Here is an 18705-nt window from a genome sequence, read left to right as displayed (position 1 = left end):
GTGTACAGGAGTTGTTTTAGTGAAATGAAGACATTTGGTGTGGGAGGAGATGGGATAGAGCCAGGGTAGGTATCCCTGAGTAAGTGAAAGTAAGCAGCTGATAACGTGGTGGGGAAGTGACCTCCCTCTGACCAATCACAGCATATCTCTTACAGGAGCAAGAACCCGCTTTGTGCAAATGTTATCGTTTGCGGATCAACCTACAGAACATGGGCAGGCCATTGGTGAGGGGGACCTCAGGAGCTGACATTTTACAGGGTGGATTTTTTTTTTCTTTCTGTGTCCCATTCAGGAGGTTTTTGCCCGCTTCCTGTAGTCAGAAACACAACAGGAAGTGGGAGGAGATTTCTGCACCGTGCCAGGTGTCCCTAATTGGGGTTCTCCTTTTACCTTCTTCATACTGTCCTGGTCCTGATTTGCCTTTACATCATTCCCCATTCTAATAAATTTAATCTCCTCTCTCCTCATCTCTCATTCTCAATTCTGTGACCACATACTGAATGAGATCATTGATATTCAGGACTGACACCGGTAATGCAATGAATAAAACCAAAGGCTCATTGATTCTGTGGTTTTATTTTTGCAGTGATATAGAAGCTTCTGAATTATTCACAGTGGACCTGAATTGTACAGTTACAGTGCCAGTGAATCTCATTGTGTGTTGGTGCTGTTGATCCATTGCTTTATAATTATATTGCAAATAATCCAATAATGTGCCAGATCCGTGATAGCCAATCAATATTCAGGAACAGAAAAGTAATATATATCATATAGATCTGTAACCCTGCTGTGCCCATTATGAGGGGCTCTCACCATCTCAGTATTAGGTTCCCAGGTCTTAATACCTTCTGTGCCCATTATGAGGAGCACCAACCATCCCTAAACTGAGTATCTGAGTCTCTATACCTGCTCGGCCCAATATGCCCAGCATTAGGTCCCTAAGTTGGTAAAACTGATGTGCCCATTAATAGGGGTGCCCACCATTCCAGCATTAGGTTCCCAGGTCTTTATACCTTCTGTGCCCAATATGAGGAGCACCAGCCATCCCTGAAATGAGTGCCCAGATCTGTACACCTGCTGTACCCATTATGAGGGGTGCCCACCATCCCATCATTAGGTTCCCAGGTCTGTAAACCTACTGTGCCCATTATGAGGAGCACCACCATCCCTGAAATGAGTTCCCAGGTCTTTACATCTACTGTACCCATTATGAGGAGAACCAGCCCTCTCTGAGTGGCAAGATCTGTACACCTGCTGTACCCATAATGAGGGTCTCCCGCCATCCCAGCACAGAGTTCCTGGGTCTGTACAGCTTCTGCACCCATTATTAGGATCACCAACTATTCCTGAGTTCCTGGGTCTGCATACCTGCTATGCCCATTATGAGTGGTGCCCACCATCCCTGAACTGAGTTCCGAGGCCTCTACTCCTGTGCCTATTATCAGGCGCACCAGCCATCCCTGAAATGAGTGCCCAGATCTGTACACCTACTGTACCGTTTATGAGGGGCTCTTGCCATCCCATCATTGTGTTCCCAGGTCTGTTTACCTTCTGTTGCCATTATGAGGAGCACCAACCATCCCTGAACCAAGTTTCCAGGTCTTTATATCTTCTTTGCCTGTTATGAGAGGTGCCCATCATCCCAGCATTAGGTTCCTAAGTCTTTTGCCTTCTGTGCCCATTATGAGGAGCACCAACCATCCCTGAACCTGGTTTCCATGACTTTACATCTTCTGTGCCCGTTGTGAGGGGTGCCCACCATCCCTAAACTGAGTGCCCAGATTTGTACACCTGTTGTATCCATAATGAAGGTCTCTCGCCATCCCAACACCGAGTTCCTGGGTCTGTACAGCTTCTGCACCCAATACAAGGAGCACCAACTATCCCTGCGTTCCTAGGTCTGTGTACCTGGTATGCCCATTATGAGTGGTGGCCATCATCCCTAAAATGAGTTCCCAGGTCTCTACTCCTATGCCTATTAAGAGGAGCACCAACCATCCCTGAACCAAGTTTCCAGGTCTTTACATCTACTTTGCCCGGTATGAGAGGTGCCCATCATCCCAGCATTAGGTTCCTAAGTCTTTTGCCTTCTGTGCCCATTATGAGGAGTACCAACCATCCCTGAACCTGGTTTCCATGACTTTACATCTTCTGTGCCCGTTGTGAGGGATGCCCACCATCCCTAAACTGAGTGCCCAGATTTGTACACCTGCTGTATCCATAATGAAGGTCTCTCGCCATCCCAACACCAAGTTCCTGGGTCTGTACAGCTTCTGCACCCAATACAAGGAGCACCAACTATCCCTGCGTTCCTGGGTCTGTGTACCTGGTATGCCCATTATGAGTGGTGGCCACCATCCCTAAAATGAGTTCCCAGGTCTCTACTCCTATGCCTATTAAGAGGAGCACCAACCATGCCAGTTCTAGGTCCCCAGGTCTGTACACTTACTATGATGTGTTCCCACCATGTCTGATAGAACCCCCTTTTATTGCACACAGTATATACCCCAATCTGATTTCTTGCCCCAACTTATTGACTCCAAGAACAGAATCCATTCGATCAGCATGCCAACCATTCCAGAATTTGTAGCATAGCATTGTTCATGTCTCCATTTCCTTTAAGGTATTAGAAAATCAATCCAAAGCATCAAACACGTGTCAAATCATTAAAAACCGACCTAGACCACAAATTGGCAGAATGACCATAGGGGTCCCATGGGGTTGCTGCGAAACGCGCTGACCCGGAGCAATCGGTCAGATTACCATTTGCTGGAGTCTGATCAAGAAAGACAAATTGCCAAGGCAACAGAAAATCTTTCTTAGAATGTTGCCTCGGTTGTAGAAGTTTTGTAACCAATGGGGAAGCAGCTCAGTTGTTCTCCAACACAGCTCTGTAAAATAACGTGCATTGCCGACCAATCGGAATCTTTTTTTGTAAGCTCTTAGTAAGGTAAGTAAATGAAAGCTAGATTCTGATTGGTCGCTCTGGCTTTCTGTACATCAGTAACACAATGGGAGTAATGCTTATGAGACTCGTGGGGGGTCTTCTCCCTGAGACCAGGCAGCTGTGTTCTCCAAAACCATAAACCTGGGCGCTGAACGTGCCAAACGGTGGGAAAACGTCATGGCTGGGGCTCGCCCGCATGTTCCACCTCCCCGATGTCTGCAGATGGCTGGATGCAGCTTTTTGCCTGGTTGTGTTTTTGCACATTGTGGGTCTGTGCGGAGGGGCTGCTTCATGGGTTGCGCCTGAGATGTGAATCACCTGGTTACCTGTTTCCAGGGAAACCAAATGCAAATGGTAGCTCGGTTGCTGTGTGCGTTCACTTTGCGTAGAGTGGAATCGACACGCTGTTGCTGCACTATTATGTTTTATGTCATATTTTTCCTTTATAAGGAATGGAAAAGGAAGGCAGCCAATGGAAAGTGTTCCTGTGAAACTGCCGCCATCATTAAAGGCCAACGCCAACTGGAACATCTTTTAGTGGGCAGTTGTGAAAAGCAGTGCCAACCCTTGCTGTACTCTATAGCTGCATAGTGTGGTGCCAACATAATCTAACTCTACTGCCCTGTCTACTCTGTGCCACTGCCCCACCCCTTTCCTGGTCCTAGGAGTATAAGCCTAGGCTCCGATCACCTTCGGGACCAGGTGGTCTGGCACAGACGCAGGTATGCCCACTAAAAGATTGGAAATGATGTGCCCACCCTTGCTGTGCTCGATAGCTGCATAATGCTGTGCCAACATAAGCCATCAAACAGTGCCACTGTCCTACCAGTTTTGGCACAAGCCTACAGTCTCTGTGCTACCCCCTACCTTCTTCAGCACAGTCCTACAGTCTTGGTGCCACTGCCCTACCCACTTCAACACAGTCCTGAAGCCTCTGTGCCACTTCCCCACCCTTTTCCTGCTCCTAGGACTCCTAAGACTGGGTTCAGACCAGCCTTGGGATCAAGCGATCTGGCATGGCTCCCATAGCTGGCATCCTGTCATAAATGGAGTCAGTTTTGCCCACTAAAATATTTGTAAAGCAGTGCCCACCCTTGCTGTATTATATAGCTGCATAATATGACACCATAAACCAGCAGACTCGGTGCCACTACCCCACCCATTTTGGCACAAGCCTATAGTCTCCGCGCCCACTTCAGCACAGTCCTACAGCTTTGGTGCCACTTCTCTGCCTTCTTCAGCACAGCCCTGAAGCCCGTATGCCACTGCCCCACACCTGTCCTGCTTCTAGAACTATAAGACTAGGTTCAGACCAACAATTTGCCATGGCACCCAGAGGCTGGCACTTTGCCATATATGGAGACAGGTTTTCCTGCTAAAAGATGTGAAATGCGGTGCCCATCCTAGCTGTACTCTATAGCTGCAATGCGTGGTGCCACTGCTTCACCCACTTCAGCACAGTTCTAAAGTCCCTGTGTCACTGCCCTTCCTTCCTACGCTCTTTGTGCCCTGGAGCTTCAGTGCCACTGCCCCACCTTCTTCTATCTCCGATGACTTATACTCAACAAATTCCCCCCCACCTTAGCCCCTCCCCCTCCTAACCAGCAGCCACGCCCACTGCAAGCCCAATGTCTTCTTTCAGCTATGTCATCATAAAGACACACTTTGCATGCCAGACCAAACCAGAAAACAAACATGCAATCCCGGATAAAATACACTGGTGTGCCAAAGGGCATTTTGATAAGTGCCAGTCCTTGCGATCCTAGAAAAATTCTTTATAAACCGCAAAAAAAAGATTTTTACTTTTCAAAAACTTTTATTTTTTAGGTTTTGCACACAGAAATGGCTGAAACACATTAGCTACAGAGCAGACACTTTTTTGGGGGGCGCTGGAATCAACAAGTGATGATCTTGCTCGCTAGACCTCTCCATGCCTTTTGGTGGCCTGTGTTGAGTGCCCATGGCACCCCCTCCCCTCCCCCTGTCTAGTTCTTACATTTTTAAAGGAAAATTCTGTGCTCTTCAGTTTCCATGGAGATCTCATCTTTTTCATTATGGAGACGCACCTGTGTCATTGGCACAGGGCGGGCAGTTAATCGTGGATCATTGCTGGCAGTGACAAATTGGCCCTCTTTGGCCGACTCCTTAACATTTACTGTTAACATTCCAAGTAAATATTTTTACAATGAACATTACGAATTTCAGTGCAGATTGGAATCATTCCAGATTGAGTGTCGTACGTTATCTCAAGAGCTTAGTTTTGATTTTCGGTATCAGAATCTTGATATTAAAGGGGGTTGCAGGCAAAAGAGTAGAGACCTGATAGTAGGGTTGTAGCCACACTATATGGCCAAAAGTTTTAGGAGGCCTGGAAAGGCCTGGAGATGATGGCCTTCATGCGTGGATGATGGCCTTGACTCCTGAATGATGGTCTTCACTCTTAGATGATGGCTTTCACACCTGGATGATAGCCTCCACATCTAAATCATGGGGTTCACACCTGGATGATGGCCTTCACACTTAAATCATGGTCTTCACACCTAGAGGATGGGCTTCACTCCTGGTTGATGGCCTTCACTTCTGGTTGATGGCCTTCACAGCTAGATAATGGTCTTCACTCCTGGTTAATGGCCTTTACAGCTAGATAATGGTCTTCACTCCCGGTTATTGGCCTTTACAGCTAGATGATGGTCTTCACTCCTGAGTGATGGCCTTTACAGCTAGATATTGCTCTTCACCCCTGAGTGATGACCTTCACAGCTAGATATTGGTCTTCACTCCCGGTTAATGGCCTTTACAGCCAGATGATGGTCTTCACTCCTGAGTGATGACCTTCATAGCTAGATATTGGTCTTCACTCCTGAGTGATGGCCTTTACAGCTAGATATTGGTCTTCACTCCTGAGTGATGGCCTTTACAGCTAGATATTGCTCTTCACTCCTGAGTGATGACCTTCACAGCTAGATTTTGGTCTTCACTCCTGAGTGATGGCCTTCACAGCTAGATAATGCTCTTCACTCCTAAATGATGGCTTTCACATCGAGGAGGGCCTTCACACCTGAATAAGCTAGTTGACCATCCTATTCCAAACCCATGAACAATAATTTGGAGTTTTTACTCCCTTTGCGGTTAGAACATTCTCCAATCTTCTCAGGAAGGCCTTGTACATGATTTTTGAGGCTGCCTGTGGGAATTGGTGGCTAATTATCCAAAAGAACATTAGAAGGTCATATATTGATGTTGGATGAGAAGACCTGAGTCACAATCAGCTTCCAAGTCATCCTTATGTGGCTTTAGGTTTTGGTCATTTTATTCCAAAACCAGGGCTTTACGATGGAGTTTGTATTGGCTGTTGATCTGAAGAATCCAGCAATGAAGGAGACATTACAATCAATAACCATATATCTGTAGCAGTGTTTGGCAGGGCCTCGTCTTCTTTCAGAATCTCTACTGCAGGTGATATATCCCCCATCTTCAGTGTGATGTGAATACTACAAATGTGCCGTCACCCATGTGGTCTCTCTGCTTCAAAAGAAGCTGACCAGATGAAGATAAGTCCGTGCCAGTGATATCCTCTATTAATATTGTCTGCATATTGCCACCCCGTTATGTGCTTGTCACATTTCCCAGGCTGGGCCCGGACATATGTCAGTGTTTACAGACTCCTATTACTATATTGTTAGGAGGAGGAAGGCGGTTATAAATTCCAGTTGGCCTGACTTCCTGGAACAGGAAGCTGTGATAGAACCATACAGACTTTTAGGGAAGCTTTCAGTCTGCATTTAACAGTTTTGTAACCACAACGCTGCTTCAGAGCTTTGCACACAATGCCATCAGAATCTAAAGAGTGCTACTAAAAACTCATTCTCAGGACCAGCTGAAAAATAGGACCTAGAATTATAGTGGATCTATAGGAAAATTGTGATTCAGGCTTTAAAGTAAAGATAACAGAGACGGTTGATCCAGGGAACATCCGATTGCCTTATGGAATCAGGAAGGAATTTCTTTCCCTTGTTGGAGCAAATAATACCAGGGTTTTTTTTGCCTTCCATGTCTTACAGGGTTTTACATCTGGGATATGTTTATTTCCCTGAACTTTATGGACTTATGTCTTCTTTCAACCTGACTTACTATGTATTAAACCAAGTCCACATGCAAAAACCCTACTTAACTCTGATAGGTACAACATACCAGAACAGTACAATGTACAGTAGCGTGGCTTCTCCCTTTTATTCTCGGCTGTGTCCTGGGTCCTAGATCTGTGTCTGCAGACTGTTCATGAACTTATCACTACACAGCTCTGCAGACCGGCTTTCTTCTGTCTGTATTCCTCACCTAATGACCAGGCCATTGCAACAGACCCTGGTTGTTAAGTGAGGAACACCTGCAGGGTTCAAATTTCTTTAACCCGGGAAATGGGAAATTATTGTAGGCTGGTGTCATCCCCGGTATTGTGACCCAACTGTGACCTAGTAATCCACAAAACGTCTGGGTGGTTTCTGAAAAGTGCCGGGTGGAGCACTAAGGTAAAAGGGGCCGGGGAGAACACTGCTCTGTATTACTTTGTTCTAACTTGTCTACCCATCTTCTGTCTCTTAAACCCTCACTACTTACCCACCATTCCATATCTCCCTTCATTTGTGTGATACTTCCCCCTCCTCCTGTGCCACTGTCTGTATCTGTCTGTCATTTGCAAACCCTATTTAATGTACAGCGCTGTGTAATATGTTGGTGCTAAATAAATACTGTATAATAATAAAGAAGTGGTCATATGGTCACTACAGTTTGCCCATCCTCCACTACAGGCTGCAAATCATTAGATGAGAATAAGGAGCAACACTTTTCTTTGAAGCGGAAGTTCCACTTTTAGTAATCTACAATCAGGTTATTACTGCAGAAAGGGACAAGCGGTCTCTTCTGCAATAATCCCTTCTACCTACCTACTTGCCTGATCGCATTGGGCTTCCGACAAAAACCTTAGCTGCACATGTGCAGCGTAGGCTTTGGTTGCTGGGTTTCCTCATGCCAGGAATGAACGAGCGCCATCATGGCTGAAGATCTTAAGGAGGAAGTGATGAAAGAAGATGGTGTCGTCCTGCAAGGGAACAGGGACAGGTGAGTAACGCGGGGTTTATTTCTGCTATATGAAACACCTGTATATGGGTAAAGTTTTACACTTGAATACGGCACCGATGTAAAAGAAATACACGGAGGCCATCAACTAAGATTTTCTTGTACCTAAAGCCAAACTTTCATTTTTATTTTCGGATAGAGTGAAATAATTTCCTGTATAGCACACCTATAAAGGAAATTCTTTTTTTTTTATTTTTTTTTTTTACTTTTATTTCCAGTCTGAAATAACTTTTTTCTTTTCTTATAACCAGATTCTACAGCTGAGATTGTGTCTAGCGAGGCGGTGGCAGCATCCGTCCAGCAGGTGGTGGAAAATGGAGGCCAAAGAGTCATCACCATTGTAACAGATGGAGTTCAGTTGGGGGAACTCCATGGTGGGTTTTCCGCTGAGCACATTCGTCATCCGCTTCTAGTGACAATTCAGAACGGTGAACAAGGTAAACATCAATCGTGTGCTGCATGTATGTAACCGACAGGTATGGAGGATCTCTGCTGTACCAAACTTACGGGCTTGGTCTGTTCTGGTAGCAGCATGTCCTCTGTTATGCCCACATATACCAGTGTGCAGTGTGTACGGGAGGTATCAGGCAAATCAGCCTTTCTTTATAACATAGGGGATCCCTTAAAATAACTGTCAGGTCTTCAGGGAGCCTCAGCTCAACAATATCCACAGCTCACACTACATTAGTGTGGGTGTCAGTGGGAAGAATGTCACCCCTACAGATAGCCAAAAAGATCATTAGTCTCAGTGGTAACTAACCTGAGAGTCACAAATCGCTCAAGGAACCCCTGGCAACCACTGAAGTAGGTAAATAAACAACAACTAAAACATAAATTTATTTTTATAAATACGTATATAAAAGGTAAGATAGCAGTGACGATGTGAGGTCATGGAGGAGTGAGTAACTGAATATTTTCACATCTCTGATGGAAGAGGGAATAATGAGATCACCTTCCATATTCACCTTTATAGCAAACCCTCGGCAGGTTTGTTCATGTTAAGCCTATAGTGAATGACAAGGAAGCACTTTTCAAAGGCTGACTTTGGCTAAAGGCTTTTATAAATGTTTTTGGGATAACTGCTCCAGATTGGGTGGGAATTGATAACCTGATTGGCTGGGGTTTTCAAGGTGGCTTTGGTTAGGACTTGTTTTTAGTTTCACTGCATTTCAGTTTTATTTGGCCTGTTTTATGGCTGAAAATGATTCTGCTAATATTTTGCTATCACTGGTTCCTCTTTTCCCTTCTCATGAACATACTAATGATAGATTAATAATAGGAATGCTTCCTGGTTTTCATTACAGGCTTGACTTAGGACCGCATTGATTTCCTCATTTTGTTCCTAGGTTTCTATGCAATGCATGACTGGTTTGTGGGCCAGCACATTACACAGATTCCTAAAATCACTGCACTTGCACTAGGCAACCCAACCCACATTGTGATTTTGAGCCTGATTTATTAAAGCTCTCCAACACTGTAGAGAATAGGCTATCGTGTGAGATCCTGGGTGATCCTGCCAACTTGGAATGGATTAAAAACATTTGCTAGCTAATAGCATTTGATTTTTTTTTTTTTTTTAAATCCATTCCAGGTTTAATGGATCATCCAGGTTCTTCCATGATCTATCTTCCCCAGTCTTGGAGAGCTTTAATAAATCAGGCCCGCTGATCGCAGAAACTGAAATCCAGTCAGTAAATAGGGTGCCAGCAACAGGCTGGGAAGGAAAGTGCTATATAATGCAGCCAGGAAATGAGGCGGCTCTATCTGACCTGCAGCAGCTTCTAACTTATGTTGTGAGAAGCTCAAAGTGTGCAGCGATATCAGAGTCAGTCTGATTGAATACAAGATGGGAGCCGGTACAACTGTGCAAGACTCATGGCAGGTCACATATAAAAGGGCCTTGTGGATGGCTGGAAGCTACCAATGCTGATTAGCAGTGTTCTCCCCAGCCTATTTTAGCTGGGTGCACCACCCGGCTGTTTTTGGGTGTTTACTGAAGAGTTGGGTCACAATACAGAGCCTTTCACCCGCCTTTAATTTCTTCCCACCCAGCCTAAAAAAAAATTTCTGGGTTGAGCACTGGATTAGTATTGGGCTGCTGGCTCTGTACCCAATCAGTGCCCGCTCTATGCACTGTGTAAGGTCCTTTAGAATTAAGAGAAGTTTCCGTGTCTTATCATATACATACATGCAGTTATATCCGTTCCCCTCATCATACTGAGGCTGCTGGATTCTGCACTTGCATTATAGGAAAAATATGAAAGTAATTTCCTCTGGGGCTATCTGAGTAAGAGTTTTGGCTCTGTCTCTTGCTCATACTTCATTTTTCCCCCTTTCCGGTTTTCTTTTAAACAGATGTTTGTCATAAAGGACTTTTATCCAGAATGATCTGTGTAAAGTTATGAAATGTCAATTGTTGTTTTTCTCCTACTTGGTCACCTTGTAGGTAAAATCTGGAGATTCATCACTATAAGGGGCAGTAAGATTTTGCCGTCTGCATTTGTCCTCATAATAAAAAGTGTTTTAGTTTCTTCTTCTTGCATTGCGTAAAATAAATTTAGGTTAAGCTGTTCAGATCTGGGGCACCTCAATTGGCCGAACAGATGTGCTGCCTTTGGAATTGTTAAGGTCTCATTGTTTGGAGGTTTAAGGAGAAACTCCTGGAAATCAGATGAATGCACTTTTGAAGTTATATATAGTCTTGGATGTTGGCTTGGTGTTGGTGGAGCTGGATGTAATTCTGTCTATTGTCCCGCAGTTGTTGCAGTACCACAAGAAGACGTAATAGAAGAAGTGGTGACAGAGGAAGAACCTCCCCCAGCCAAGAGACAGAAAACAGAAGCTGCTGAAAAGAATGCGGAAAGCAGCACGGTAAGAAGCCGCACGAGCAAAGTCAGCGCTGTACATTAAATAGAGGTTGCAAATGACAGACAGATACAGACAGTGATACAGAGGAGAGGACCCTGCCCTAAAGAGCTCACAATCTAGGAGGTGGGGAAAGTATCACACAAGAGGGCTGATCTGGAATGGTGGGAAGTAGTGAGTGTTTACGAGACAAGAAGACGGGGTAGGTGATTTTGTAAAAAAGCGGTTTAAGTGCTCTTTTAAATGTGCAGAAAGTAAGGAGCAAGCAGAATAGGATGGAGAAGACCATTCCAGAGAGTCGGGGCAGCTCTAGAAGTCTTGTTTTTATAGGTTCTATCCAGCCTTGAAGTCAGTGGCATCAATGGTGGAAAGGAGCCATCAAACTTTAAGGGCAATAAACTTTTTTCCCTGACCGGGTCACCTATTAGCCGGTCACCAGCACTATTGGGTGAGAGAGGACGTCGAGTTACATGCTCAATCAATACAAGTAAAGGATCTGTTTGTCCAGTAGGTCTGGATGATGCATCAAGGAGGAAGGTAGCAAGTTGGATCATGGTAGGGTGATTTTTATTGAAGGGGCTTTTTAAGTGACCCTGTTAAAGAAGAACTAAACCCACCCGACTTGCTATCTACATTCCAACACGGGGCGCTGCCATATTCCTTCTCTTTCTCCTCCTGCAGATGTTTTCCGCTATCTTGATTGGCCTTGCTGGGATGACGTAACTCCCTGCTTTAATTTTAGTTTGAATTCTAGTTCCACTTTACAGTGAAGGAGACTGGTTCACTTTAATATTAACCTTCCGAGCGGTAAGCCCGTTGGGGTAGCTAAAAAAGTACAAAATAAAGGCTTTCCTGGTCACATCAATGTCCTCCAGGCTCCTGCCTCCTCTGGCTGCGTCCTCTTCTTCGATCTGTCCCCCCGGCGAGTGGGCTGACGGTCCCCGGGAGTTCCCGGTGACGTTGGTGCGTCCGGCCATCATTAGGGGCACGGCGGGAATTTCAATTTTCAAAATTAATATTGAATGCAATACACTGAATTTGTATGTCTAAAAGCAGTACCTTGTCTCGTGAAAATTTATTTTGCAGAATATTATTATAGTATAATAAAGTTTGAAACACAAAATCATGTCAAAGTTTAATATTCAATTTTTGTGTGCATGATTTTGTCTTTCAAACTTTATTATACTTATACTATTATATTATATTGTAAAATAAATTTTCATCAAAGACAATGTACCGACTTTTAGACAGAAATGAGGTTAAGTTGTTGTACTCACCTCTGCAGCAGCTTGTTGCTTCTGCGGGTGTTGGATGTCTGTCTCCCCCACCTGTCCCTGAGTACTCACCTTCATTCCTCAGACCCCAGCATTACCATAGGACTGTGTTACATAGCGATTGGCAGGAGGGACCACAGCCTGCAGAGGAGCTCACATGCATTCAACGCTTTTGTACGTGTAAAATACTTAAGAATCTCACTGCAGCTCTGTAACAATTCAATGAACACTGCACAATCTTTATTCTCATGGATTTATAAAAGCCGGAATTCCCGTGCAGTCACTTCACTAACTGTAAGTGCAGAATAACACAGAGCATTTCAGTTTGTTTTGGGAATGGTTTCCCAGTCGCTTTGAAGAAGTTGCCACTTTTCCCTGAATTTGCAAAATGACAGATTCTCTTTATAGCAATGAATTCCAGAGGAACAAATACATATAAGGAGTCCCTAGACGGCAGAATACATGCAGGGCTGAGTCACCTTCCAATATACATATACATATAGATATATATACAGCTCAGGCAGAATAGAAACGGTAACTAAGGAAAAGGAAGCATGAAAAATAAGGGACTGTAGAGCGTAATAACAATGAAAATCAAGATGTGGAAGGTTTGTAAATGAATAAGGACTTAAGGAAGGAAGGAATCATCAGGATGTCTTTGTCATTGATAAAAATAAGAGATGTTGAAATGGATGAAGCAAAGAAGGTTTTATAATAAATCTGCTTCTGAGGCAGAATGAGTTACACTTCTATAAAGGAAATCTTCTGGTGGGTTGGAGCACTTGATTTTACAATGACCTGTTCCTTTTTTCCATACCTCCTGGTTAATGGACGTTGACTATAGCAGTTCTATAGCTGCACGTACTTCAGGCCCCAGCAGTGTCATGTGATAAAGATGATCATGTGATATATGTGAAAGCTCAGACACGTTTCTGATTCATAGCACAGACGGTAAAGCCAGGGGCAGTGCAAAAAAGATAATATTCTGATAAAGTGACTGTGACTTCACCCTGATTGGGTCAAAATCAGAGTCTCTTGTTATTAAGACACATATAGCTGTTACATATTACGCAGCGCTGTACAAGGTCTATGGTCATGTGACTAGCTGTCCCTCAAAGGGGCTTACAATCTCATTTCCCTACCATAGTCATATGGCATTATAACAGTCTAAAGGCAATTTTGGGGGGAAGCCAAATAATTTATTTGCATGTTTTTGAAATGTGGGAGGTACCTGGTGGCAACCCATGCAAACACAGGGAGAACCTGCAAACTTCATGCAGATAATATACTGGCTGAGATTCGAATCTGGGACCCAGCGCTGCAAAGGCCAGAGTGCTAACTATTTGGGGAGGTCTCACACTACCTGTCATTTTTGGTCTCCTCTGCCCATTTCTAACTTTTTTTTTTTCTTCTTCCCCTTTTTAGGCCGGTCAATCTGACGAAGCCACAAAATTTCTGCAGCAACAGCTGCATGAGGCGAACTTGCGAGCCTGTGAATACCGGCAGCAGCTCCTGGCGAAGGAGAGGGAAGCGGAAGGCTACAGGTTGAAGCTGGAGAACCTGGCCAGGCAACATGTAAATGGAGATGACACAACGGAAGTGGAAGAGGGAGACACTATTATCGTGTCCACAGAGGAGTTCGAAGGGACGGAAATCACAGAGGTAGAGACAGTGGAACACCACAGTGACATTACAGCCATGTGACCCCGCTGGTCTTAAAGGGTCTCCGATGTACAGACTTTTGAGATTTCTCAGGAGAAGCTACGGAGAGGGCTGAAGATCGGCGATCCACTGATCCTCATCAGACGCTCATCCAAAATGCTCAGTTTTTATCCTCTGCCCTCAATCGCTTCCGTATCAGGTGACCCCCAGAAGAGAAAAGTAATCAGCGGGTTGACTTTTCAAGTAAGCCTGACACCATGACAGACATTTTTAAAGTGAGCATACAATGCAGGAAATGCTGTAACCGCGACCTTTCAAAACATTGTGACATCAATGCTGAATGGTCGGGCCCGGTCCACCTTGGCTTCGAGTAAGCTTCAGGCTGCTCAAAGAAAAATGCAGCATGCTTTAACTTTGCTCCATGTTTTAGAGCATGAAAACCGCTGCCTGTTTATGTTGTCGGCCCATTCTTGCAGGCTGTACAGGTCTGGCCAGGTTTGCTTTACGTAGCAGCCACCCTCAGCAAAAAAACAGGCCTAAAGCAATCTGTAGATCAAGGGATGTAAGCAGATGCAGATCTTTAGCTACCCGTCCTTGGGCCTGCTCCCTTCTGGTTAGATTTAGGAAGGAGGGGGTAAAGCATGAAGGCTACAAGAATATTGGGAATTTTAAATGTCAGGCCCAAGCTGCTTATATCTGTGGATCTTCATATCCTTCTGCAATAAGATCACACGAAAGATGCAGTGTTCAACCTAGAATTTTTGAAGCTGGGTGGCTGGAAATTATAGGCAGGAGGCAGCCCCTAACTCTTCAGGACCCACCCCAAAAAATACGGGGGGTTACTGAAAAGTGCTGATGGTGAGTTCAGCTAAAAGGGGGAGAACCCAGTAATGGTCCTCATTGTATATTCTCCATTATATGCTCAGTTTGCCGTTTGGTGACCGGCTCGCTTTAAAGTGCCATACCCGGACCTATAAAATGTGAGGTTGGTATGTAAGAGATCCCTCAGAGACTCGGCAGCGTATTTTCTTGTGGCTTGTAAACCACAATCTCTATTTTTTTCTTATTTTATACAATGTTTAATAAGAATTATAAACACATTTATTTATATAAGTCAGACGGAGCATCGGATAGTTTATTGCATACAGAATTTTTTTCATTTTTATTTCCCAAATAAGTCTTTAAAGTGGATTTGTATTTTGAACTACTAAGTTGTACACCTCTTTTCCTGATATTGGTAATAAGTGGATCTAAGCACCCTGATATTGGACTGTAAAGAGAGTCAATGGCACGCATTCAGAACTGATTTGCGTGTACACAGGTCGCATCGTTTTAGCTTTGCCACTTGCAAATGTTTTTAAATTGGGACCAGAAAGGTTGTAAAGTGAATGGCGGGTTTCACACCAGGAAAGTCTTCAGCCTCAGAATTTTCTTTTTTTTTTTATCTCCAGGAAGCTGCAGTGTGACCATTACCCCTCTTTATTATATACTTACGATATATATATATATATATATATATATATATATATAAAATCGTTCTTCTGGGTTGGCAGGGATGGTGTTTAGGCCACCTGGAGATTTTCTTTATTTGATGAATGCATTAGAAAAAAGTTGAAGGAAAAGGTGCATCATCCATGTTTTGTCTTGCTTTAAGGGTCATCTCCCCACTAACCTCCCAATGGTCGAATGCCGGGGGCACTGCAGGCACATTTAGGTTATTCTCTCATTCATTTCAGTGATCAACCCAGCTGGGTTGGAAGAAGCTGTAGGTGGGTGGTGGCCCTCGTATTGTGACCCAACTTCAGTAACCATCCGGAGAGAATGTTCATAAAATGTTCACGTCATTCTGCCCAAGTGAAGATAAAGGTTAAGATCATACTGGAAGTGAGGGAACCTCCTCTAAGGAGGCTTACTAGAGAATAGGCTGTAATAGTGCTGCTAACTGCTGTGAAAAGTGGAGATGCTGGTTCTTTAGGAGCCTGCAGTGCAAGTGGCTAAGCGGCTAGCAAGGTGCTTGTGCCTTGGCACCTCACTGGAACAGAACTGCCTTTGTTTGCTGCAGAACAAAATGCTGGGTCAGCTTTTTCTATGCAGCCCAAAATCCTTTCATCCCTCATGTTGTCTTTATCAGAGATCACCCAATCAATATCCCGGCCTTTTGTTTATAGAAGCGGCACTGAAAGCAACATGAAGCATCATTTTCCCCAGGGAAGGCAAGTATTGAAGCCTTCTCAGTCACTGTTACTATACGACCTGCTTTCAGGTTACCACCTGTTGCTGTAAAAAGGAGGAATCATTTTTTTTTTGTAGGCACCCCCCCTATTATCTTCCAATCAATTTTGTAAAAACCATATCGATTACATAAATTACTGGTCAGCTAGCTTGCATGTCAGAAATCCATCTGCAGTCCCTCTACACGGAAACACCGGGACGTCGAGAAATTGACACGTCAATATCAAATTGTATTAACGCCGAGCACAGCAGAATAACAAAGCTCAGCGACTCGGGCAGTGCCGTGAGGTTACACCGAGTGTTTCCAATAGCGCTCCGTCTCCATGGCAGCCGACCTCGGCCCACTTAATATTCATTAAAACCTGCAACGTTCGAATCTAACGGCCGTAGCAACCGTCGCTCTTCATTAGCTCAACGCCAGCTCTCCACTTTTATGAAAACCACGCTTCTGTCATTTTACAGACATCAAGTAGAAGAAAGGAAGACATGTTTCTAGGATATGCTTGATGTGTTCTGCATGTAAAGGGGCAATTTTGCAGAGGATTGTTGTGCAAGAAAAAAATACGCCCCATGCAGTTTTTAATGAGATGAAGTGTTTGGGGTTTTCTTTGCTCCATCTGGGGTTAAAAAATGGGGGTGAGGGGCATCTCCTAATCTGTGCTTCTTAAAGCAGAACTAAACCTCGTCATACCTGTCCCCTATTCTGTTACCCTTTCCTTTCTTCTCTTTGTCACCGACCTTCGACTATGCTCATTGGCTGGAATGATGTAACTCCCGCATGGGCGCTCAAGGTTTTTTCATTCCCAGCATGCGCAGAGGAAGTCTGGTATCCTGGCAACCAAAGCTGATGCTGCTCATGCGCAACTTTTTGCTAAATACCCGGAGGGATTATTACAGAAGGGCCATCACCTGTTCGGCAATAACAACCAGCCTGATTGTGAATTACTAAAAGCAAGACTGCTTTTATTCACACAAAAGCACTTATTGAGTCCCTCAAATCTGCATCTCTATTGAGTTTCCCTCCCTTCCTTACCTTCCCCAACGTACCTGAACCCACCCTTCCCCTCCACTGATTCATATTTATCCTAAACCCCATTGGCAGTGGTCAGCAGTCTAAATCTGATGGCCATTTCTTCTCTCTGCATATTAAAGTCCCATAGATTGTGATTCACTTTGGGTCTCGGGACAAGGCCACATGCAATTCTGGGAGTCTCTAATGCTCATGCACAGCCAGGGAAGACGACCAGTGGCCATCAGAAACTAACCACAGTCTGTGGCCCTTTAAAACTCGATAAATATAAATCGAGTGGGGTGGGAAGGACCAATTCTCCTGACCTCACATATCCACAGGGCAGCTTTCTGGACCCAAACATGAAAGGTCCCATCTCTGGCTTGTTTTTGAAAGGCCAGAGTGATCCAAAAACTACCTGCAGACTTATTGCGGGTCTGAAACTAGTTAGTAACTCAGCAGACACACTGAAATATATGTGTATATATAGCAAAGGAACGGTGCAGACAAAAAGTTCATATGAGCCCTATCAAGGACCTGTAAATCACCAAACTACGGGCTCCATCCTAGGATAGGCTATCTACAACTGCGCCATAGATGTCTAAATAGTGTCAGGGCCTGAAAGGTCATTGATGGGGCTCTTGTGTGCCTTTTGTCCTGAACAATAAAGCTTTATGAAACTCTGCAGATGGCGCCCCATTCTTTACCTAAAGCTTGGGAATGGTGATGATTGCATCCTTCACTCATACAAATACCTAGCTGGATAGATCTGGAGTTGTGGTTCGAGCCTAGGTTTCATGGCCGATCAGTGTAAGCGTTCATTCGGCCCCCTTAAAATTGTATCTGTCTCTTGGGTTCTTTGGGAATTTGCCCCCTGTATACATAATGCTTGTCCCTCTTATTGCAGCAACAACCAATCCATATTTATAGGTTTGCCCCCCTTGTACAGTTTTACCTTTAAAGCTTTATGTACAGTAAGTTTAATTTTTATCTGAAATATTTTTGTATTATGCTTTTTGTTTTCATTGGTGGAAAATGTTTGGCGTATTTTTTTTTTTGTTTATAAATGTGTTAAGATCAATATGTATGTTATACTTTTTTCTACTAATTTGTAAAGATTTTTTTATATTTTAATAAATGATTTATATTTTGAACTCTATTGGGCGTCCTTTTTGGAATGTGAAAGAGCTGGGGGAACAAATTCACTCGCCTAGGTGATGAAGTACCATGGAGGCTGTGCCCATAAAAGTCAAAGGGCCGCTCACTGATATTGCATGTGGTCTCCCTGTATTTGATCTGTTTGCCCATTACTGATTTCTATGTCTGTTCCTTGTGGGCATGGCCTCTTTGATAGAAATGCCCGGCATCCCCTCTGGTTATCTGATGACTGGTGGGGTAATAATTAAAAAGCAGCAGGAGAATGCAAGAAGCAAAGGCAGGGAGAGCCTTGCATTTCAGCTCCTCTGATACAACTTCCTCTCCAGCAAGGAAAACCGTAATCAGCACAGTAGCAGTGTTCAACTCAGAATTTTTTTTTAAGCTGGATGGGAAGAACTTGTAGGTGGGTGGCAGCCCCTGTATTT

At 44.2% G+C, this 18705-nt stretch overlaps 1 protein-coding gene across 1 annotated transcript; it reads left to right on the top strand.

Annotated features, from left to right (window-relative positions):
- Positions 1–8031: 8031 nt before the first annotated feature.
- On the top strand, positions 8032–18281 carry LOC140344794 (GA-binding protein subunit beta-2-like). The gene is made up of 4 exons (XM_072432005.1): positions 8032–8062; positions 8332–8517; positions 10839–10951; positions 13645–18281. The coding sequence occupies exons 1-4, from the start codon at positions 8032–8034 to the stop codon at positions 13921–13923; spliced, it is 609 nt and encodes a 202-aa protein (XP_072288106.1). The 3' UTR covers positions 13924–18281.
- Positions 18282–18705: the final 424 nt, after the last annotated feature.

This window comes from Pyxicephalus adspersus, unplaced genomic scaffold (assembly GCF_032062135.1).
Source record: "Pyxicephalus adspersus unplaced genomic scaffold, UCB_Pads_2.0 Sca17, whole genome shotgun sequence".
NCBI classification, from domain to species: Eukaryota; Metazoa; Chordata; class Amphibia; order Anura; family Pyxicephalidae; genus Pyxicephalus; species Pyxicephalus adspersus.
The sequence above is the reverse complement of the archived record's forward strand: the minus strand, read 5'-3'. Positions and strand labels throughout refer to the sequence as shown.